This window comes from Colletotrichum costaricense (assembly GCF_030867565.1).
Source record: "Colletotrichum costaricense strain IMI 309622 chromosome Unknown Scaffold_10.1, whole genome shotgun sequence".
Lineage (NCBI taxonomy): Eukaryota > Fungi > Ascomycota > Sordariomycetes > Glomerellales > Glomerellaceae > Colletotrichum > Colletotrichum costaricense.
In genome coordinates this window covers 191,950-213,440 of record NW_026848239.1, presented here as the reverse complement: position 1 = coordinate 213,440, position 21,491 = coordinate 191,950, and the positions used below count along the sequence as shown (strand labels likewise).

Here is a 21,491-nt window from a genome sequence, read left to right as displayed (position 1 = left end):
TTCAGTACTCACTAAACACGAAGCCGAAATCATCCTTCCTCTCCCCAAACCACCCCGCCAAATCAAGCTTCATCAGCAACCTCTCCACGCCACCGACCCTCCGCGGCACATACTCCCCTTCCTCTCTAAGAACCCCTTCCTCGCCGCCCTCCTCCTCGTCCGCAAACGCCGCTGGGTCCGCCTCCAGGCTCCGCAACGCAGCAATCACGTCCCGGATCCCGTCCTTGACATGCTTCTCCACGTCGCGGATCGCGGCGCGGACCTCTTTTTCCTCAATCTCGAGGTCCACAAAAGCGTCGACGACGCCCGCGTCCGCTTCGAGGTCCATCGAGGTCCAGACGGCGTGGAGGCGCTGCGTCAGTGCGACGAGGTGATCCGTGTGCGTGAGGAGGCTGTACAGCGGGTCCGTGTAGGTGGGAAAGGTAAGGAGGAGGCGGGTGGAGAGGGCGCGGAGGTAGGCCCTGTGGGCCGTGGCGAGACTCTGGGGGTCGTGAGTTGTGGTCGTGGTTGGTTCTGCTCGCTTGAATGACTTTGTTGTTGGCGTGCTCTGAGCTAGCCATATGTCGTCGTCGTCCTCATCTTCTGCCTCGACTACTGTCGAAGGTTTAGATGCTGCCTTGGTTGATACACCCTGAGGCCCCGTTTCAGTGCCGTCCGTCTCTGCCTTGGGAGTCAGCCAGTCGTGAAAGCCGTCCCATAGGCCAGCCACTACTTCCGTCTGTAAGTATGCCTCCGTCTCGGAGAGAAAGAATATAGCAGAGCTGCATGTCACCCAGGCGCTGCGCAAGGCATTGGACCGCTGCGTATAGCGCTGACGCAGTAGTATCACCTTAGAGCGCCCCGCTCGAGTGCTTCCGGCGGGTGGTCCTGGGGGTGCCGGATGATGCCGGCGTAGGGATGTGATCTTCCACAGCTCAGTGAGACGAATATGTGCTCGGCGAATAGAGAGAAGGTATGAGTTGATGGTGGAATAGATCTGTAAGTCGGAAGGGGTAAGGAACATGTCCATGGGCGAGGGAATCTGCATCGTCAAGACGACAGGGACTGATAAAAGGAGGTTGCGGAAAGGGGTCGTGGCCAGAGTTTTCGTCGCGGGCCGTGATACGCTTGCTTCGAGCTTGAGAGGCACTGCCGGCTTGGACTTTGTGAGAGTCAACCGCAGAAGCTCCCTCGCAATCTCCAAACCCTCGTCTTCGTCCGCGTGCTGTCCCTGCATCAAGCCCATGGCCGCCCATGTCTTGGCCAGCACGGCGGCGACCTCGCCCTCCTTGACGGCAAAGGTGCCGAGGCCTTCTCGCTTCTCATACGCGAGATTGTCGGATCTCTTCCACCTGCTCCGAAGCTTCTCGTCAGCCTGCTGCGTCAGAGCCATGGCAAATTCGCCGCGGCCGAGAAGGAAGAACTCTCGCAAAACCTGCAGTGCCTCAACAACTTTGGCGAGAGGCAGGAGCTTGAGCAAGATCGTCCGTGAGAGTGTGAGGCGAATCGAGGTAATGGCGCGCGAGAAGCTCGCCGTGTGGAGAGGGTAGGTTAAAGCGGATAGCTCTTTTAGTTGCGAAGACAGGTGATCGAGGCCTTGCAAGCCAGATTCAACACTGCCCTTGACACGGACGTGGTTGAGCGACCTGCCGATGAAGAGCATTGACGATGCCGTTGGTAGGGTTACAAAGTTGGGTAGAAAAGCCGGCACCGAGATGTATTCCTGTCGCGGTCAGTCATGAACCTCACAGTGACCCATTGCCGATGACATACCTGGTCACCTCCCTCCGACTTTTGCACAAAAAAGTCCTCCCCTCCAAAGGTCGGCAATCGTCCGTAGAGGATCCAAGCAGAAACCTGCTTCAGCCAGGCCGTCTCTGCCACGGATACGAGGCTCATAGCCGTCCTCTCAATATCGACATAGCCGCTCTGCAGCTCACTCCTCAGCCTGTCAATCAGCTGTGCCCCGCGACACGTTTGCCCTTGCTGCTTCTTCAGCATAAACTGCACGATCTCCCACAGCCATTCCATGCGTCTCGTCCACTCGGAAAACTCCCCCACAACGGCGGTCAATGGCACAATGTTGTAGGCGCCGACAAGACTCGAGTCCTTGCGCAGTATCGTCTCCTCGACATCGAGGACCTTGCGCTGGAAAGCGGCTAGGTGGACGGACTGTATCGCGGTGGCGGTGGCGCGGCATATCGTAGATGGGTGCTCGGCGGCGATGGGGGCGGTGTAGCTCTGCAGTTTGACATGGAGGTCGCTCAGGTGGGCGGCGGTGGCTAGGAGTTCGCGCTCCGGTGGTGAGATTGCCGTTGATAGCGCATTGGGATCTGTGTTGTCGGTTCGGAGGAGAGGGGAGGGGTGCCCAGAGAGGGCGAGGAGGACTTCGTGGAGCATGCCGGCTGTTTGCTTCTAGTGAGGGGAGAGAATCGAGGTGTTAGTCGGGGATTAGGTTACAGACAGGGATTCGATCATGGGTTCAAAGAAGGGGACGGAGGAGGAGGAGGAGGATGTGGCACATTTCGCGTGGTTGCGGCGGCTTCTTGGACCTTGACTTTTCGCCAAAGTCACGGAGAAGCAAGATGAAAGCGCCTAATAGCTCGAAGCGACACATTTACTCGTTTCTCGGCGAGTGGAGGTTGGCAATACGGCGGAGAGGAAAACCGCCGGGTGGATGTCGTCCAGAATTTGGCGGGATGGCGGGGCGGGCTGGCGGGAGGAAGCAAAAGACGGGGAGAGTTGGGCTGCGTTGCAACAACAGGTGACGGATGGTTGGCGAATGGATAAATTACCTGATGTGTTTGGGCTGCATAGAACTAAGGCATCGTGGCACGAACCCAAAAGGAAATACAATCTCTCTGTCTTTCTCTCGAACGGGAACAGGAGAGCGCGAGCCACAACAAAACAGCACCGATGTCAAGAAGGCTCCATGCTGAGGGCCTGATCCCTTCCAATATCACAGTAGTCGCATTGATGGAAGTGGGCGCCAGGAGGAAAGCGCGATCTGACGCGACCGGACGGGCTAAAGTGGCTACACTGAGACAATCAGACCCAGCAAGGCGTTTGCGGATCCACGTGACATGTGTCTAAAATTAGGTAATCGCCGACGGCTTCCGGGACACCGGCACCTGGATGTGTACTCCGTCTTACCCGTCCAAGGCTTATCCCGAACGAACACTCTTCACCTACATTGTGAATTCTCTAGCCTTACGAATGCGGTCAGCGGACTCTAAGGGGTAGTGGCTTGTGGTTTCTTTGATTGGGCTACCTAGGTTTCGTTTACTCGTATTGAATACGCACTGCCTGGACAAAACTGCATAGTGGCCCACCATCCATCCCTCTTCGTTCCAAGTCTTTCACACTGAACTCAGTACCTCTTAAAAGTCCAAGGGTCCCATCTATTTCACTCTGAACAATTATCCTCCAATACACACTCATGGCCTCTTGCCGGCTGGCTGCTTGCCATTGCCCTCATACGCCGTGTACATACTGGCCGTATCGCTCTGGTCGTCTTTGCGAGTTTTCTGGTCTTCCAGATAACCCACTGCTCCGCCATCGCCGCCTCCGACGATGATCTGTCCACCACCCTTTACCTTACCGACGACCATACCCTTTGCTACGCTCTTCAGGATTGCTCTGCGGGATACACCAGTCACATCGATGTACACCAACCCAACGTTCTTGAAGCCGCCGCCAATGTTCCTGGATACTTGGCCAGCTTCAGCACCCCAACGGTGCTCCACCATCTGTGACACGCTGGAAGAGGTGCCAGTCAACAGATTACGTCCTGCTTGATCGATGCCGTCCGCAACAGTGTTGAACGCCATCAAGCTCCTGTTCAGCAGGCCAGGCTTGTAACCCTCAATTGGGTTGCCATCCTTATCGTATCCTCTTCCACTGCCATCCTTCTTTCTAGCCAGGGTGGCGCCCAGGTTTTGGGCAACTTTGCCCACCGCTCCAACCGTGGTCGCCGACAGACCAGCCGCCTTGGTGGAAAACTGGTTGATGCGTCGTACACGGTCGTGCGCGGCAGGAGTGAACGTCACGGGTTCGGTCGTCGCCTTTGTCTTCTTTGTAAAGTTGTCGGCCGAGGACTGCAAACCCTTTGTGATCAAGTCCGACGATGTCACAATGAGTCGAGACGCTTTTGAAGCATTCGACACCAAGAACGACTTCTTGTACGATGGGTGCATAATCATCTCGCGGTACTCCTGCGACACGGGCTGAACGGTAATGGCTTGGCTGTTGTCGGCAGGGAGTGTAATCTCCACCGGATCTAGCATGCCATGTGAGTCAAGCTCGGCCGAGGTGCCGCCAAACTTACCTTTTGTTCCAGGCTTGACGCCCAGCTCCTCTACAACTTGGTAGTTCTCAGTCAGCTCCCCAATGACACTTCCGTCTTCTTCGTCAATCAGGACAATCCGGCCGCCATTGTGCTGGGAGCTGTGGGCTCCCGGGGCATAGCCCTGTCCAGGCTGGTAGTCGGCCGGGTTGTAGGCGGGGAGGCCATCGGCGGCGGCAGCTCTGGACTTGGCAGAGGGACGATCGGTAACGGGGTCATCATAGGGGTATGCGGAGGCCGCGGCGGCGGCTTTGGCCGATTTGGATGAGGTCTTTGGCGGCGGGGCTCGCTCGAGGAATGCAGTGCATTGCGCAAGGATCGTTTCGAAGGTGTCGACGTCCTCCTGCAGTCCTTTCCGGCTACCAGTGTCTGGGAACTCGATGCGTGTGAAAGCGCCACTGTCTGGGCCCAGATCCCATCTTGGAATCAGGTAGCTAGTTGGCGGCTGGTGATAGATCTGTGTTGTCGCAGGAAGAGGAAGATCGAGCTCGGGAGGTAGATGGAGGTGCAGGTAGAAGTCCTCGGCGGGGGAGTCTGCGTCGGTGAAGGGTGAAGAAGTCGGTACCATCAACAGCGACAAGGTCTGGGGCCCGGCGGGTGTGAGCGACTCCTCCTTGCCATTGGAGATGTGGAAGGCTTGGACGCCATTGATGGCGTACAGAAGCTTGGGGTCCTGGTCTCAGGGTCAGTGAGGGCGGTCGCAATATTGTCTCCGTCTTGGAGGGCATACGTTGTGTCCCGAAGCCATGATGAAGATGGGTGCGCAAAACAGGCGCAGAAAGTTGAGGTTTTGGTTACGTCAGGTCGGGCCTCGTACAAGAAGGTTGCTCTTGGGTGGTGGTGTCTCGAGATGCGACTGGCGCGTAAATGTCGTGGAGAACTTTGGTGAGAGACCGCGGGGTCCAGAAAGTCTAAGGAGCTCGGTTTGGAAGTGGGAGAGAGCGTCTGCTCGGGAAGCTGTTGAAACGAGTTGCGGTCCGGAGGATAAAAGGTCTGGTTGGTACACTAGGTGGACGCCAGCGATCAGACAAAGTGACGACTGTGTAGGGGAACTGCAATAGCTATTCGCCAGCAGGAAACCTCTCAGCAGGAATCGCAAGGAACGGTAAAGGTGAGTGGCACTTCGGATGGTGCTCTAAGACTTTGTGACGACGAGCCGGGTTCTGTCTATTCAAGGACCAGGGGTGTAGTGAGGGCGAATATGGTTGGATTGTGGGTGCGTCGAAACAGCTTGCATGGCGCTTAAAGCAGCTGTTGGTGGTGGTGCGCCGTGCTTTAGCTTGGTGATGGCGCTGGTGCGTGCCCGAGAGGCCTCTGGGCGGCGAGCGACGTCATTGGCCACTGTTGACGTTCAAGGTGTTCCCAGCCCTTGCACCCAACGACACCTTGTTTGATGGGAAACTCGACGACAAGTGACGGACCCCTTTTTCGCCCCCCATCCACTCTCTCTTCAGTGGATTCGTCACTTGAAGTTTGATTGTTCAGTGAGAGGGGTTGAAGTGTCGATTGCTTGCACAGCCACCTTGGATGCTGCAAAAGAGGCGGGCATGGCGGGGTTCCAGGTGCTTGGAGGAGGAGGTGCAAGACTTGGCAGAGGGAACCAGCGACTTGGGAAGCTCTGACCATCTTTTGATGCTCCTTCCAGCGGCTGTCACACGCACTGACACACCCCCATGTGCTTTCTGGCGCGCCCCACCTGCTCATGGTTGATTGTACTGCAATGACGAATAGTCAAAGAGAAGCAACCCATGGTGAAGGAGACAGTGGCGGCATCAACACCTTCGACACAGGTCCAGCAGTATGCGTCACCTGATTGGCCAAGACTTCCAGAGCCTCAAATTCTTGTCAGCTGTGTTGAACAGAGAGACTCAAGAACTTGACCTACCCGTAGAGCATGTGACCCGAACCACCAGCACCAGCTACGAAGAACAGCTTCACCCAACATGAACTGAGCCATACTGGAAAACAGACACAATCTGAGAGGGACAGAACCTGCAGAAGACGTTAGCTGTGTATTCAGGTAATCAAGAGCAAAGGTAAGGAAGCCATACCACTGTCTTAGTTTGCCAGCTTGCAGATAGCCATCCTCAGACTTGGACTTCAAGAGCACGGATGAAGAGACGGCTTCTCGTCCCGAAGTCCAGTCTGGCCAGGGGCATTCGACGATGATCCTGATGTTGGCAGGCTCTCTGGAGACAGTCCGGGAGGGACCGACACCACGACAGCCAGTAAGGATAGTCATCCTACAGCGTCCCATAGATGACAAATCTTCGTGTTCAGACTCTTGACAAGGAAGTTGTTGAGATGAAGTGATCAGTCGGTCATCTGGTGAAAGACAGGCTCGTGGGTCGAAGTCATGACGGATAGCTTTGGCAATGACCTTGGACAAGCCGAATAGAGTACAATGACTTCGCCACGACACATGGGCCGATGACATGAGAAAAGCCAGTGTAGACGTCTTGGTAGAAGACATCATGTCGTGAGATGTTATGACAGGAAGCGTCATGATAGGAGACGGCAATGACGACAGATGTTGTGAGAGAAAACGTCGTGATGGAAGACCCATGATGGAAGATGCTGTTGTGCGAGATGCCGTGTTGAGTGTGTTTCGATAAGAGACAGCCATGACGAAGAATGCTTCTTTGAGAGACGGCGTGATAGGGGATCCAGGCTGAGAGATGATAATTTACAAGATGCCGGGAAAATGCAGTGATGGGACAATTCGTGATAGGGGGATAACCGTGGCAGGCGATGTCTTGACCAAAGACGTCGTCCTAGAAGATGCCGTGATGGGAGGACATACGGTAAGAGATCCATGATGGAAGAGGCTGTCATACAAGATGCCAATGTGGAGGATGTCGTGAAGCAAGATGTCGTGAAGCAAGATGTCGTGAAGCAAGATGTCGTGAAGCAAGATGTCATGAAGCAAGATGTCGTGAAGCAAGATGTCGTCAAGCAAGATGCCGTGTTGTAAGATGCCGTGATGTAAGATGTCGTAAGAAAACATGTCGTCAAGAAAGCTCCCGAGAGAGCACATAATTTGTAAGGTCCCCCGCTGGAGCCCAAGGACCGGGGCGTCGGAGATTGTCGGATGAAGGTACCGTCGGGTAAGACACCTTCTGTGAACCACGAAGGGTTCATCAGGGCAGCGTCCACCTGCACCGCCCTGAGCGGCACAAGGCTTCGGAAAGCCCGTCATTTCTCGTAGAATTGTCAAGATAATCCCCTTGAAGACCTCCTTCAGGGCGTCCTTAATGCCCTTCTTGAAGGCCTCCAGAAGCGCGACCATGGCCAGACTTGCCCATTCGTTGACTTGGGGGCGGAGTCTTGTCCAGCCACGTCGAAGGGATTTTCGAAGTATGACGAGAAAACAGAAGGCGACCGCGACCGGTACCGCGAGGATGACGTAAAGGGGGTCCATGTTGTAAGTATAGGTGTAAGTGTGTATCGCTATGCGGCTCGCTTGTTGTATTCGGTAGTGAATGATAGACGACCTCCCTGGAGAAGAAAAGAAGAAGAAGAGAAGAGAAGAGAGGGGGGGAGAGGATGGGTAGATATACTAGTCAAGGACTTCGTGGAACAGAATCAGACCTTCCAACTTCGAGACCCAGGGATGCCATTTCCTGCTTCCAATATTTGGAAGTAATGCAATCTGGCTGGCACTGCTGCTGAGTCCTGCTGTTTCGATGCGGAAATTGCACATATGTAGCCGTTGGAGGCAGTGACTGACCATGTCATCTCTTCCGCAACTTCTTCTCAACATGCCTGATGGAGCAAACATTCGGCAAGGACTCATCGAAAGGTATGTATTCTTGCTCAATATCTGCACATTCCTGCCGGATGCATATGACCAAAGCATGGTAGTTGCCTAAACCTCTGGCTATGATGATCTGGAAACGACTGCTACTTCCACGGTCCGCAGACGTCTGCGACAACTGCGATTTGCATCATGTTGACTCCTCTTTCCCAGCTCCTCGTATTCGACACGGTTCAGCTGGCATTCGTGCCGAGCCTCATTACTGTGAACGAAACGTACACAGTACCTTCCCTCTCGTCGACCCCAGCAACAGCATCCCTACCTTCATCTGGGCAGTGACGTCTCGGCAACGGCTATCATATCGACGAATATCGCTGATAGGTCATGCACGCGATCCCAATTTATGGAAGCAGGGACTTTATCACACAAACTAGAAGAAGCTTCTCATTCATCATAAGGTTATTTGATCTTCTTATTACTTTGATCCGCATGAAATCTTCGTAACTCTTCGGTCTTCCCCAGAAGTTGTGAGTGCAGAACAGCCGCAAGTCACAAGCGAATGGAGTACTTCGTTTTCTTCTTCAGCCCCTTTCCCTGTAGTGTTGGTGATATCGCCCCTTTATCAGTCCCTTTCATCCCTCGCATGATCTCCCTCCATCAGCGGGCTCTCGTTGCCCTTATTGTTTTACCATTCGTCCTCTTCTTCCTTTTCCAATCGCGAGCGAGCTAACACGGCGAACGCCTGTATGATACATTCCAGCAGGATCAGCCAAACTATTGATTGCACTGGATTATCGTAGTAAGACTGCCCACTGAAGAACATGGGAACAAGCGACAAAGCCCATATGATGCAATGCTCCAAGGCGGTTTCCGAGTTGTCAATGCCGCTTTGTCTTAGAGCGGATCTCATAGCGGCTAGAGCGCGGAAATCATGTATGGCATAGTGTAGGAAGAATCCAAAGATTTTCCACCCATCATACAGCCCAAGGATACCTCCACAACACCCCTTGCCGTATCTGCGCAGGACCAGCCTATAGTTAGGTTCTTGACCAGGCGTTGTGCCGTTCAGAAGATCCAAGCCGTGAATAGTTCCGTTATTGCCAGCCTGCTGCGTGCCGAAATCTTCAATGCTGCCGACGTCGTAGACCTTGGTGTATTTGGACCAGATGAATCCGTAGGGGTCGTGGCCGAGTGTGCGCCACGGCTGCTCCTCGGCGTCGAACCGGAGCACGAGAAGCACGAGGAAATAGTCCATGATGCCGAGGAGAACCATCCCGTATAGCTCGCAAATGATACGCATGCATTGGTTGAGGAAGTAGTAGTCTGACAGTTTGCCGTCGTATGCATCGATGGCACTCTCTATTGCGTCGAAAACGTTGTATATGTACATGTTGTATGCGAGTTGACTGCAATTTGCGAGTAAAAGAGTGAGGAGACGATATGTTCGAGGATTGGTATGTCTTTGGAAGATAGGATGATCGAAAGATGGGGCGACGAGGACAAGATGAACGAGTAGAAGCAGGGTGAGGAGACGCTGGGTTGGATCTTTTATAGCCGACAAAGCCGGAGAAAGACTACAACTGCTCAATAAGATAGACTTACAAGAACAAATGGACTTGACACATTCTGGCTGCTTGACGCCTGATTATGGGTCTCAAGAACATTATCTCCGAAAAGAGTCGGGCACCCGTTTGGCCGGATTCTGTCGTTGTCATCGAACCTTGGTAACTACAGTTTCTTGTCATCAACGGTCACATAATCACCCCAGAGGGGCCCATCCATTGAGAGAACCATTGCGGTAAGGATGTTGAAACCATTGGTCACGAAGTGCCGGAGAAACCTCTCCCGTTCCACGAGATATGGCACGGCATAGAAATGTGCGTCCCGGTGCCGAGGTGTGTGGCCCGAAGACCTCAATACCCAAGAGTCGAAAACCTGACTGCTAGACGAGTATCTTGCTCGAAGCAGTTTACTTTGGTGTGGGCAACACGACGGCTTACTTCTGTCGAACAGGCTGATTGGCCACTCACGGGATATCTTGCTAGCATCGAGCTGGGATCCATCTGTGACATTTTTCAAGTGTACGGAAAGCACGGAGAGCACTCGCCCTCACTCTGATGTTTGTCGTTGATGCTCGTACTGTTTACGAATAGCTCCCAGATCGCGATGTGTGGGGTTTCACGGCACCAGAGAAGTAAATCGTTTAGAGTTCTCAGTGAAGCCACCCACCAGGAGAACAGAGTCATGAGATCGAAGCCGCAAAGGAAAGCAGAAGGCCTGATGGTTAAAGGCTTTGCTGGAGTTCCTGGAGCTTCAAACGATGAGTCACTAGCGCAAGATCATTGGTCGCTCGGTAGGGCGTCCTCTTGGTGAAGGTGCAGGACCGAGACCCTGGTCCCCGTGAAATCTGGGCCGGTTCTAGCGGGAGACGTGGACCACCAATTCATCCCGGACAGGCCATGGATTATGCTATTGGACTTCAATGTTGTTGATAGCTGTGCAGTTGAACAAATAGATGCTACGGGTATGCTATTTCTTGAAGATACAACATGGCGCACAGAAGTTTTGGCACTTTGAACGAGAGTGAAGAGGTAGCATGGACACGGACATCGCCAATGTGCCCTCGTTCTCTTGCACCGTTCCCAAAATTTCAACGGGGATGCTTTACCAGACTCATCGAGATCAATTGAAGACAAAACACACAATTAACAGAGCTTCGAGGGGCGGACCATACCTGATTCATGGAGCGACGTCAGAACTCACCCAACAAGCTCGGTGACACTGACACCCGCTTCTACTCCCACATCCCGAAGACCAAGGTGCAACCTCCCCAGCAAATCAGGACCCGTCACTTCCCAAGCATTACCCGTCTTCTGTCAGTGCTCAAAACAATCCGCAGCAGCATTGGGCCAAACAGAGTCCTGCATTTGCTCTCTCTTTCCCACGAAGCTGAAGAGGGAATGTCGTTTACGCGGCAAGTGGTGGTGATGGAAAGTGGAAACGACCAACCGACCCGTCCGGGTACTCGAAACCCTCGGGAGCCCCCAGCTCTTTCCCAGTACCAAGAGCTTTAGTCTCAATTTTTGTACCTTAAGGGTCCAAGCAGGAAGGAGGTCGAGAAAATCGAATAAATGCTTCGAGACCCCCCTTCCTTCTGCATATTCTGTTTCCAAATGTCTTTGGCAACTTTGATCCGTGTTCTTGGACCAAACTTCCAACCCATATCGATTATTGGGCAAGTCGTCGTATGAATGAGTTATCCTGCCAATTCCAACATCGGACGCAAGACTTGCACAACAAGTCCCGAAAATGGCCTAGCGGCCTTTTTATGCTTCTCAGCTTGCACACAGCTCGCATTACCCCCTCCATTGAGCAGCACCCTCACAATCAGCGGCACGCGACCCTCTCAGCAGCTCCTCCAGGCTCCAGCGACCTGGAAAGGCACAGCTCGCACCGGTCATCGGCCGAGAATGGTCGGAATTACAGCGTCTCCCTCGGCCGGCACTGCAGCGGCAGCGGCAGCGGCAGCGGCAGCGGACGTGCTCGCCAAGGTTTGGAAGAGGGAATGAGATGACAGCTTATCCAGGGAGGAGAGGGGGGCTTTCTGCACTATGCGGAAATTGGAGTAAACGCGAGAAAGATCTCAACAAGTGTTAGGATCACCGCCACAGCTTTCTTCGCTTCTCTCGACAATTCCTCGTCGTGCAATCGAGAGCTTCCACTCGTTTTTCTTCCACACCCATCCCCGCCTCGACAATCGTTCAACCTCGGGAAATCGAACATACAACACGTCGGAGAACGGAGAGATAAGCTCAAAGTCAAATACCGAACTTGACAAGCAACTGTAGCGACAATGGCTCGTTCCTGGAAGCCAGCCTTCTGGGCTCTCTTCCTCATGGTGCAGCTCGGCCTCGCCTCCACCGTCGCCGAGAAAATTGGTCTCACGAGCAAGCCCGTGGCATCACTCAGCCTCGAGGAGATTGACGAGCAGCTGCAGGTAAGTGCGAGGAGGAGAAGAATATGAAGCAAACCCGATTGGACGCACGGGAGAGCTCAGAGCACCGAAAATCATCAGCCTAGAGCTTCGCAACTGACGATACCATCCCAGCAATGCTCGATAGTCCAATCCCTAACCTCCTCCAAACTCGCCTCCCTCTCCGAAACCCCCTCCCTCCTCTCCCGCGCCTTCGGAACCCTCTTCCCCGGTTCCCCCGCCGTGAACGCCCTCCTGGCGACCCTCTACATCTCCGGGCCCCCCAACTTCCTCCTCGCCCTCTGCCCGACCGACATTGACCCCTCCTCTCTCTCCGTCATGGTCGCCTTCGCCGTCGGAGGGCTCATGGGCGACACCTTGTTCCACCTGCTCCCCGAGATCTTCCTCGGCGAGGACGAGCCCGAGCGCGCGCGCCTCGTGCTCGTCGAACCGAACCGCAATCTGCTGCTCGGCGTCGCGATCCTCGTCGGTTTCATGACGTTCGTGGCCATGGATAAGGGACTGCGCATCGCTACGGGCGGGGAGGGGCATTCGCACGATCACGGTGGACACTCGCATGCGCAGGAGCACGGGGAGGCCAAGGCCGAGGCTGTGTCGTCTGCTGTGGAGAAGGCGGGCAAAGTCACCTCGCGCAAGAAGAAGGCCGGGACCGACTCCGGATCTGGAGCCGACGGCGCCGTGGACAAGCCGGAGAAGGAGATGAACCCCAGCGTGAGACTCGGAGGCTACCTGAACCTGATGTACGACTTCCTCCCACCCAGTCTCCCACTCGGCCCCCGGGCGCGATTCTACTCATGACTGTACTGACTTACATCCCGCAGCGCCGACTTCACGCACAACATCACAGACGGCCTCGCCATGTCCGCCAGCTTCTACGCCTCCCCGACCATCGGCGCAACCACCACCGTAGCCGTCTTCTTCCACGAGATCCCCCACGAGGTCGGCGACTTTGCCCTGCTCGTGCAATCCGGCTTCAGCAAGCGCGCCGCCATGGGCGCCCAATTCGTCACGGCCCTCGGCGCCCTTCTCGGCACCCTCATCGGCATCGCCGTCCAGGAGCTCGGCGGCAGCAGCTCCGGCTCCGGCGAGGGCGGTATGCCGCGTAACGCGGGGCTCTGGGGTACCAGCTTGGTGAGTTCAAAACCTGCACTCCTTTTCTCTCGTGCCGCCAACGCAAGTTTGGCGTGACGAATCACAAGTTGCTGACGATGGACCTGATAGACTTGGGGTGATTTGCTTCTGCCCTTCACCGCGGGTACCTTCCTCTACGTCGGTACCGTCGCCGTTATCCCCGAGCTGCTCGAGACGGGCTCGAACAAGATGGCCGAGCTGCGCAAGACCCTCGTTCAGTTCGCCGCCATTGCTGTCGGCGCCGGTATCATGCTGTACATTTCGTGGCATGACTAGACAATGCACCCATTCAATGGTGCTTGAATTCTGCCCCGTGCACACGTAAACATGTCTATGTTAGATGTACCTTTACTGAAAAAGGCGAATACGCCATGTAGAATATATAGAGATAATAGACAGAGCAAGACGCTCTGCCACTACCAGATGAGGAGGATTTCTTCAGCCAAAAGTGATGTGAAACCACCCGTCACCATAATCTGGTTACGCTTACCTCTGGATACAATGCAGCCAGCAATACGGATATGAGGTAGAGAGTAAGCTGGACGAAAGGAGTGATGACCTACCCCAACCCAAAACGGCGCCTTCACAGCAACAGACCGTCCCAAACACCATTTCCAACAACTCGGTCGACGGATCGTCTAGTCCCTGGCCGTCTGACCGGCTTTGGTAGCAGTGCGGGCGCAAGAGAAAGCATGTGGCGTCGTCGACGGGAGTCAAAAGTTGGGGTAAAGAGAAGTAGACAATGTAGAGGAACATGTCGTCCTTCGACTACATAATGAAGCAGAGGGGAAGCTGAATAATACACACACATATACACGAAGCTCCCCACGAAGGAATGAGCTTGTCATAGCCGGGGTAAAGACTACCAGTGTTTCAAAGAGACTTGCGTATTCCGAGTAAGCTTGTGATTTTGCACGTATCGCATTTTGGTGTTGGCTGAGCTTAGGCCTGACTGCTTTGCCATCTCCCAATTTCAGGTGGAAAGGGAGGAGTCAGTGGAGGCGTGCATGATGCAATTCCTGGGTGTTCTGTAAGTTTGCGGCAGTGAGCACGCAATGAGCTTGGTGAGCAAATGTCAAGAGGGTTGACGCAATACAGTCCTGGAGATGGTGTTCTGGTTCACCTCAGCCTCGAGGAACATGATTTCCGGTGTAGCGAAGACGGGGAATTATTCATCATGGAGCTTGGTCAGCTCTTGTGGTTTGGGGGCGGTTGCCAATGAACCGGGAGATGCCCAAGTGATATGCGTTGTTGTCTATGGCCTGTCCACCAGCCTACTAGTGCAATAGCGACATTGACATGAGGCGCTCTGCAGGGCGCGGTGCACATCAGCGGTATGTAGGGCGCACTGGGCGCGTGAGTCAATAAGAGTCTTTGGGCTTGGCCGCCAAAGTTTCTACACCTACTGGTGGGTGCATGGCCATGTGTGCATGACGCCTTTTCGTAGTCTGGGAATGACCCGGAATCGAAAAAGGCTGTCCCATCCGTCGTCTGAAGGATCTCCCCGTCCCGATTGGAGGCGGAATCCCATCATCGTAGGCCTGCTAGGGTCTGGCCATAGACATTTGGCGATGAGGCCATGTGCGGAAGGGCGGTTAACGGGAGTGTTAGGTAATACTTCCGGACTCTCGTTCCGGAGCGTGGGATGTCTCCAGCATGTCTCCAGCATGTCTCCAGTGCTGTCCATCCAAAGGCGCATCGTGGGTCCTTTTCCCTTGGACAGATGGCGCTTATGGCACTCCACTCTGCGCAATAGAGGCAACAAATTGCTCGTAAAAATTTTCTCGAAAAAAAAACTTCAACCACACTGTCCGACCGTCGACATCGCAAACACCCATGTGCCATCGTAGACCGCGGCCATCCACGGCTCGTTTGTCGTCGGCTCAAAGTGGATATTCTGCTCGGGATATTCGTGGTATTGCACCATCGTCACTAACACCCACAATCCACATCAAGCAAACCCACAGTTGTCTCTTGTTGTTCTCAAGCATGCCCGTTCAACATTGGCTTGTTTCCCGTATGCACCCCTGATTTGGGTCAGTCGATCAAAACCTCACGGCGGCTCTAGCTGCTGCTCACAAAGGAGCCGCACAGCATGGCCATGCAGCATTGCAGGTAGTGATGCGCCGTAAACTGTAACCCGAAGAGCCCCATTCTGTTCCGCGATGGAGCCTCAAGTTTGTCTTGTCTCAACTTTTCAAGATCCGCTTGCTCCCGTGCCTTGGCCTGACGTACTTGGCTCGTTCCAGCCTTCCATTCAGACGTTCCATACATTCTAGCGTCATCACCTCGATGGATCTCATCAGTCATAAGCTCACCATCGTCGTGCGGCTGTTGTTACTTGACATCCAATTGCGCTCCTGGTAGGCCGCAACGTGGCCAGCTGTACTCTTCGGGTTCTCTCCTGCGGTACCCGACCATTCGTGATGTGATAGTAATGGCTTCCCTCTGTTTGTTCTTTTGCATGTTCCATGGTGTGTGAGCCATCCAATGGTCCATGCGGCCACTACCTTGGCGAGGCCGCGAGTGGCCATTCGAGACCTTTGCAACTTTGAAGGCGTGGGATCGAGTGTAAAATTTTCACTTCACGATGGTCATGGTCGTAGCTCTGATGGATCTCATTACTTTCGGCGTCCCCTAACGTTAAGAACTCGCGAGGCACGCCCCCATAAGCGCACCCTTCGGATGGATCATGGCAACCTCCAGGGCCCCAGTCCACCGGGGGATCCACCGGCTTAACAGAGGGCATCGACCGCTAACGGGAGGCCGAACCGGGTGGCCGATGTGCCTCCGCCGCGGGAGTCCACTTTCAACCGTGTACGTCAAGGGGACCCGATGGCATGGATCTCGTGTAATGCCAGCAACAGCCGCCAGGCACCTAAAGGCAAAGCGCCGCGCCCCTGGATGGATCTCATTAGACATCGATTCCGTGTACGTAAAGCCCAGCCGGTTGTCGTGTGTTTTTGCGAACTTTGTATCTGAATTAGTTTTTTTCTTCTCATCCACGTCGTTTGTCCGTTGGATTGCGATATCCACCTCGCGTATGTTTGAGGGTGAAAACGATTGAATCGAGGTAGAGGTACTTGCGATACTTGCTGTACCTGTCGTGTGCTTGTACCCTGTGTCGGTTTACCCAGGCTGCCCTTGTTTATTCGACGGGCTTGTAATTTTTCAACCAACGACACACCTGCTCCTATGCTTGAAAATACGCCTGGTGCGTGTGACTGCGTATTGCAGCGATGACGAAGTGAAGTGCTCGGGAAGGAAATTTCCCACCCTTGCCTGCAGTCGTCGTGGAGGGTGATGGAACGAATTCAAGCTACTGATTGGGACAGCGGTGTCGGACTGGCGACGCGATTGGGGTCGATCATTGAAGAACAGTGAACCTAACAAGACTTCTCCTCGGCAGCAGGCTGAAAAGTATGCCACTGGCTGCCCGGCCGTGGTACTCCTGCTGTCTCGTGCGTCTTATCACAACTTGGTGTTGAAGGGAGTGGCAGGCCGCAGGGAGGCAGATAATAATGTGACATTTTGGACGTTGGCTCGCTGCAGCCGTTGGCAGATTGCTGGGGTCGCGGATCTTGAATCCCATGATTGCTCCCCGCGTGCCCGCATCACCCTCGGTTTGAGTTGCTTCTTGCGTGGTGTCGCGGGGGCGGCTCTCTTAGCTCTATTCTGATTCCCCATTCCCCAGTCTGGAGATGGCAACGGCTGGAGTCTGGCACGGCTCCGATTGAGCTCCGAGAGCAGAGGTCCGCGACATTGCAAGTAAATATTGTTGTGAACAGGTGCTAGTGCTGTCTTTGTCTTTTGCGTCAATGTCATCCGGTAGGGCGCTGGGAGATTCGGCTGACTGTCTTTTGGTGTCGGACGACAGCGTGACGGCAGTAGGGCGTGTCGAGCCATGTCGGTGGTCTGAGAATGCATGAGAGTACCGGAAGCACGACAGGTTCTCGGCCAAGGTTGCAGCCAAGTGCCTGGGCGGGCTGCGTGTTGTTTACGCTGGTTTTGCGCAGAGGTTGCCCATTTTCTATTCGAGTATGGGATCGGCGAGAGACTTGAGCTTTCACTAGTTGGCTGGCGCTGGCGTCACAGTCATCAGGGTCCAAATTGATCCGTCATGTCAGCAGACTGACTGTACCAGAGGCTTGAGCCGGGTTCCGTTGGCGATGGTCGGGAATCCGAGTGGGTGGAGATGCATGTCAGAAGCATCGGCCGGGAAGATGAAAGTTTCCCTTGATTCAGACGCTATTGAGGTGCTTTCCATGCCTTACCGCCTCAGCAAGCATCAGGAGGTTAGCACCAGCCGGGAATTGCTGTCTCGTTCTTGCCAAAGGAAGGTAAGGAGCACCTGCCGATCATCGGCGCCGTGTGGTGGTGGAGGAAGGTCCAGTCAAAGGGTCTTGGTCGGTTCTCGTCATTTTAAAGCGGGTCCTGCGCCTTTCCACGACGTCCAAGTTGACATGATGACTCTTTTGGCGAGCAAGTGCGACACGCTAGCAAAGTTGAATCTGAGATTCCCAACCATGGATTACCAATCTCAAAGAATTCTAAGCAGCCTTTAATTTTGAAACGGCAGGGAGAGACAATAGAGGCATTGCTGTTTAATGTACCTTAACTTGTGAGTCTGGGGTTGGATGCGTCTCGTCTTGCATGGTCTACATGGCATCATTTGGAGCATTGGAAATCAGGATCTGTTGCAGTTGAATCCTTCTCTGTGCAACAATGGACTTTGATGTCGAGAAACCTCTAATGAGCTTAGGTAAAATATCTTCAACAGGTATTCAATACCAAGGTACCTTAGCTAATTCGGTAATGGGAAACCTGTGACAAGAAACCTGGATGGCCCAGAGAAGTTGCGGAGCAGCAGACGGAGTCATAGCTGCCATTCACGCCTTTCACGCCGTTCTATCGCAGCTGGCGACGTTTTGAGGGTCGGAGTCTCGGAGTCTCCACCTAGTTGCGTCCAACAACCGGTGGGCTACTCCGTACAGTTACTCAGTCTACCTACCTACCTTACCTTACAGAGGGAATGGAAGTCGGAGCATGCCCTACAGCGCTGGGGATGTCTCTAGCGCATAATTGTATAAGGTAAGCTCGACAGGAAGGGCGTCACTTGTCGAGACCAAGCACCCAAGCTCGCCTTTGGGAGCGCCAGTCATCCGCTATGCCATCCACCATTCTAGTGGACCCCATCCTTCAGATTTTGTCTTTCTGCTGTCTGCTGTCCCACTTTTCACCTTCCTTTGCACGCTGAACACACTGAACAACCGGTCAACAGCAGGGCAGGCAGTTCAAGTTCCCGTCTCGGCCACTGCCCGTGCAACCGCAAGTCTCTCGCTCGGGGACCTGCCTGCCACCCACCACCCACCCACTCTCCAAATGTCGGTACCTCATCCGAGTACCTCATGTACCTTGGCCAGGTACCGGTACGTTTCCCACCTCCCTCCATCACGCAGGCTGAGGATGAGGAGCCCGCCCTTTGCAAGTGCGAGGAAGACGTCGACGGTGGAGGGTTTCCAGGTTGTTTCCGGCCCTGGCGTTTGCTGCCATGGATCTGCTCAAGTCGAGTCGAGTCGAGTCGAGTCAAACAATCACGCTGCATTGCACTCCTGCCCATCCATCTACTCCCTTCCCATCCTTGACATTGACCCGACCTTAAAGAGACACGCCTCGCCCACCCTTTTGTCATGGAAATGTCTATATTTCTCCGTACCACTCACAGGCTTTCATCTTGGTTTCATTACCATATCGTCACTTACAAGACTCCATCTGGTTCCCATCTAATACCTGGGGGATCTTCACTCAAGCCTTCGTCTACATACATATAAGCTACGCACCCCACCTCGGGGACATTCCCATCATCGTCATCGTCACGCCCAACCAGCTCCATCTACCATCAATCAGCCAAAATGTCGAGCCACAGTGACATGAGCTCGGTCATCTCCTTTGCTCGACAGCCTGCTTCCACCAGGAAGCAGAGCATCGAGGTCAAGATCAACGACCACTACAGCTCCAAGGTCTACACCTCGGGTAACCCCATTTCTGGAGAGGTCACAATCACGCCCAGCCATGACAGCCGATTCGATTTTGTTCAGATCATCCTGATCGGCATCTCGAGGACTCGCCTTGACGCCGTTCAGATTCCTCAGCTTTCTTCTCACACCTTTCTGAAGCTCGAGATGCCCATTCCCGCTTCCGCCTACCCCGTACCCCGGATTTTCGAGGCCGGCAGGGCTTACACCATTCCCTTCAACTTTGTCATTCCCCACCAACTGACGATGAGTGCTTGCACTCACAAGGCTCAGTACGATTACATCCAAGACTACCACATGCGTCTGCCCCCGACCATGGGCGGCTGGGAGAGGGATGACATGGCCCCCGACATGGCCCAGGTCCAGTATGTCATCAAGGCCCGCGTTGTGCGACAGGACGAACTCGGCGGAAAGCCGATCAAGGTCATGGAGGACACCCACCACATCAAAGTCCTCCCTCGATCCCCCGAGGACCCGCCTCTGAACATCACCAAGCAGGACAAGAACTACGCCCTCAACAAGACAAAGACCATTCGCAAGAACATCTTTTCCTCCAAGCAGGGCACTGTCACAGCCGCAACCGCTCAGCCTGGTGCCGTCTACCTGACTGCCGACGGCCGCGGAGCCTCCGAGGGCTCAGTCTTGGTCAACCTCAACTTTGAGCCTACCTCTGCCGATATCCTGCCTCCCAAGGTCAGCACCGTCTCGGCCAAGATCCAAGCTCAGACCTGGTATGGCGCAACGCCCATGTCGTCGCTCCCCAATATGGGGAACAGCCAAGAGGCATATGCCATGACCCAGCAGCTCGCATACCAAACCTCAGTTTCCCTCTTCTCCACATCGGTTGACAAGGTTGCTTGGCGCCAGCAACTGGCCTCCACCGCCCGCCGTGATTCCGGATACTCCAGCGATGGCATGCGTGAAGGCAGCCCCTCCGACTCGGACAGCCAGCGTCAGAGCAACAGCCGCCGCTCGAGCAAGGATCGCTCCTCTCCCATCTTTCACAAGGCCGCTCTCCAGATTCCTTTCAAGCTGCCCACAGCCCGAAAGACCTTTATCCCGACCTTCCACGCCTGCCTAATCTCCCGCACCTACACGCTGCAGTTGACCATCGTCGTTGGCGATTCCAAGATCAACTTGAACATCCCTCTGCAAGTCGCCCTCGAGCCGCCCATGCAGCTCGATTCGCTTGACACGGGCCTTCCCACCTTCGAAGCCGTGATGGCACAGCAAGAGGAGGCGGAAGCGGACGCTTTCCTCCAGCCGAGATTGTTGCAGCAACCCGCACCCGAATTCCAGGGTACTTCCGTGCTGCCTAGCTACGGCGATTTGTCTGCAAGGCGAGGCGAGGTCTCCGCTGCTTGAGATTCTTGCAGCTTAAGTCCTTGTTTCCTTGCATTGACGAATTACGACTTATGGGGGGTTTTGAGCACGATATTCCTTTCAGCAATTTCCTTTATTCCCTTGTTTCGATGGCGATGATACCAGTAGAGAATCGAGCTGGTGGGCTACCGGAGTCTTGGATACTAAAATTCGGGACGCCTTGATTTGGAGTTTTTTCGTTATGCATTTGAAAACTTTGTCTGTTGGAATTGAAGATACCCAAAGAGCAAGAGGCAAATTGGATAAACACATCAATACTTAGTAATAATATGACAAAATCACTCAGATCTGGGCTCCTTTGGAACTTGTTTTTTACGACCTGATGAGGCCTGCCTAGCACGTACTTTATGGCACTGATTTATGGAGGAAGAAGCTTGTATTCTTCCAAACAAAAGGGCGCGAATCACCCCTAGAAGACCAATAAAATCAATTAGGAGGTTGACAACACCTCAGCGCCGAGGTCCTGGTTTTACTCATATCACTTATATCCGAATAATACCTACCCCACACGGCATGTTTGACACAGACCGTACGATCCATAATCAGAGGCCGAACCCGTCTCCAACCGGAATGCCAAGAGAAGGGGACGGGACGGGATGATGGGGCGGAAGTGAAGGGGCCCGGACCGGAGGAGCCTGGTACACCTGGCCGGAAGCAGGTGCTCGGTGGAGACGAAAACGGGATAAAGGTGCCGCCATGCCGTGCCGGACACCCAGAAAGTTCTAGGCCCATTGAATTGCTTCCATTTTCCCCTATTGCTTCCAGTATTGAGATTGCGGTGGAGTTTTTGCTGCTATCCCGCTTTTTCCCTGTTTCTTTTGCCCCGGACGCTCAGCATGATTTTCCCAAGAAGCTCGGACTGGAGGG

The 21,491-nt window shown here is 54.3% G+C and overlaps 10 protein-coding genes across 10 annotated transcripts; 4 read left to right on the top strand and 6 right to left on the bottom strand.

Moving 5' to 3' along the window:
• Window position 1: 1 nt before the first annotated feature.
• CCOS01_09671 (Spc97/Spc98 family protein) lies at window positions 2-2,379 on the bottom strand (the record flags this gene model as incomplete). Its single annotated transcript, XM_060457828.1, has 2 exons — window positions 2-1,702; window positions 1,753-2,379. 2 exons carry the CDS (start codon window positions 2,377-2,379, stop codon window positions 2-4), a joined length of 2,328 nt encoding a protein of 775 aa, XP_060310993.1.
• A 1,037-nt stretch (window positions 2,380-3,416) lies between these two features.
• CCOS01_09670 (uncharacterized protein) lies at window positions 3,417-5,072 on the bottom strand (the record flags this gene model as incomplete). Its single annotated transcript, XM_060457827.1, has 2 exons — window positions 3,417-4,997; window positions 5,055-5,072. The coding sequence occupies 2 exons, from the start codon at window positions 5,070-5,072 to the stop codon at window positions 3,417-3,419; spliced, it is 1,599 nt and encodes a 532-aa protein (XP_060310992.1).
• A 423-nt stretch (window positions 5,073-5,495) lies between these two features.
• CCOS01_09669 (uncharacterized protein) lies at window positions 5,496-6,566 on the bottom strand (the record flags this gene model as incomplete). The annotated part of the gene is made up of 3 exons (XM_060457826.1): window positions 5,496-5,662; window positions 6,041-6,157; window positions 6,206-6,566. The coding sequence occupies 3 exons, from the start codon at window positions 6,564-6,566 to the stop codon at window positions 5,496-5,498; spliced, it is 645 nt and encodes a 214-aa protein (XP_060310991.1).
• A 444-nt stretch (window positions 6,567-7,010) lies between these two features.
• Window positions 7,011-7,745, bottom strand: CCOS01_09668 (uncharacterized protein; the record flags this gene model as incomplete). The annotated part of the gene is made up of 1 exon (XM_060457825.1): window positions 7,011-7,745. The coding sequence occupies one exon, from the start codon at window positions 7,743-7,745 to the stop codon at window positions 7,011-7,013; it is 735 nt and encodes a 244-aa protein (XP_060310990.1).
• A 1,021-nt stretch (window positions 7,746-8,766) lies between these two features.
• Window positions 8,767-9,471, bottom strand: CCOS01_09667 (uncharacterized protein; the record flags this gene model as incomplete). The annotated part of the gene is made up of 1 exon (XM_060457824.1): window positions 8,767-9,471. The coding sequence occupies one exon, from the start codon at window positions 9,469-9,471 to the stop codon at window positions 8,767-8,769; it is 705 nt and encodes a 234-aa protein (XP_060310989.1).
• A 1,351-nt stretch (window positions 9,472-10,822) lies between these two features.
• CCOS01_09666 (uncharacterized protein) lies at window positions 10,823-11,155 on the top strand (the record flags this gene model as incomplete). The annotated part of the gene is made up of 1 exon (XM_060457823.1): window positions 10,823-11,155. The coding sequence occupies one exon, from the start codon at window positions 10,823-10,825 to the stop codon at window positions 11,153-11,155; it is 333 nt and encodes a 110-aa protein (XP_060310988.1).
• A 779-nt stretch (window positions 11,156-11,934) lies between these two features.
• CCOS01_09665 (ZIP Zinc transporter) lies at window positions 11,935-13,482 on the top strand (the record flags this gene model as incomplete). Its single annotated transcript, XM_060457822.1, has 4 exons — window positions 11,935-12,078; window positions 12,190-12,815; window positions 12,897-13,206; window positions 13,297-13,482. 4 exons carry the CDS (start codon window positions 11,935-11,937, stop codon window positions 13,480-13,482), a joined length of 1,266 nt encoding a protein of 421 aa, XP_060310987.1.
• A 2,367-nt stretch (window positions 13,483-15,849) lies between these two features.
• Window positions 15,850-16,128, bottom strand: CCOS01_09664 (uncharacterized protein; the record flags this gene model as incomplete). Its single annotated transcript, XM_060457821.1, has 1 exon — window positions 15,850-16,128. The coding sequence occupies one exon, from the start codon at window positions 16,126-16,128 to the stop codon at window positions 15,850-15,852; it is 279 nt and encodes a 92-aa protein (XP_060310986.1).
• Window positions 16,129-18,375: 2,247 nt separating this feature from the next.
• Window positions 18,376-18,993, top strand: CCOS01_09663 (uncharacterized protein; the record flags this gene model as incomplete). Its single annotated transcript, XM_060457820.1, has 1 exon — window positions 18,376-18,993. A coding segment is annotated over one exon (618 nt), but the record flags the coding sequence as incomplete, so codon positions are not given.
• A 125-nt stretch (window positions 18,994-19,118) lies between these two features.
• Window positions 19,119-20,606, top strand: CCOS01_09662 (arrestin; the record flags this gene model as incomplete). Its single annotated transcript, XM_060457819.1, has 1 exon — window positions 19,119-20,606. One exon carries the CDS (start codon window positions 19,119-19,121, stop codon window positions 20,604-20,606), a length of 1,488 nt encoding a protein of 495 aa, XP_060310984.1.
• Between the last annotated feature and the right edge of the window lie 885 nt (window positions 20,607-21,491).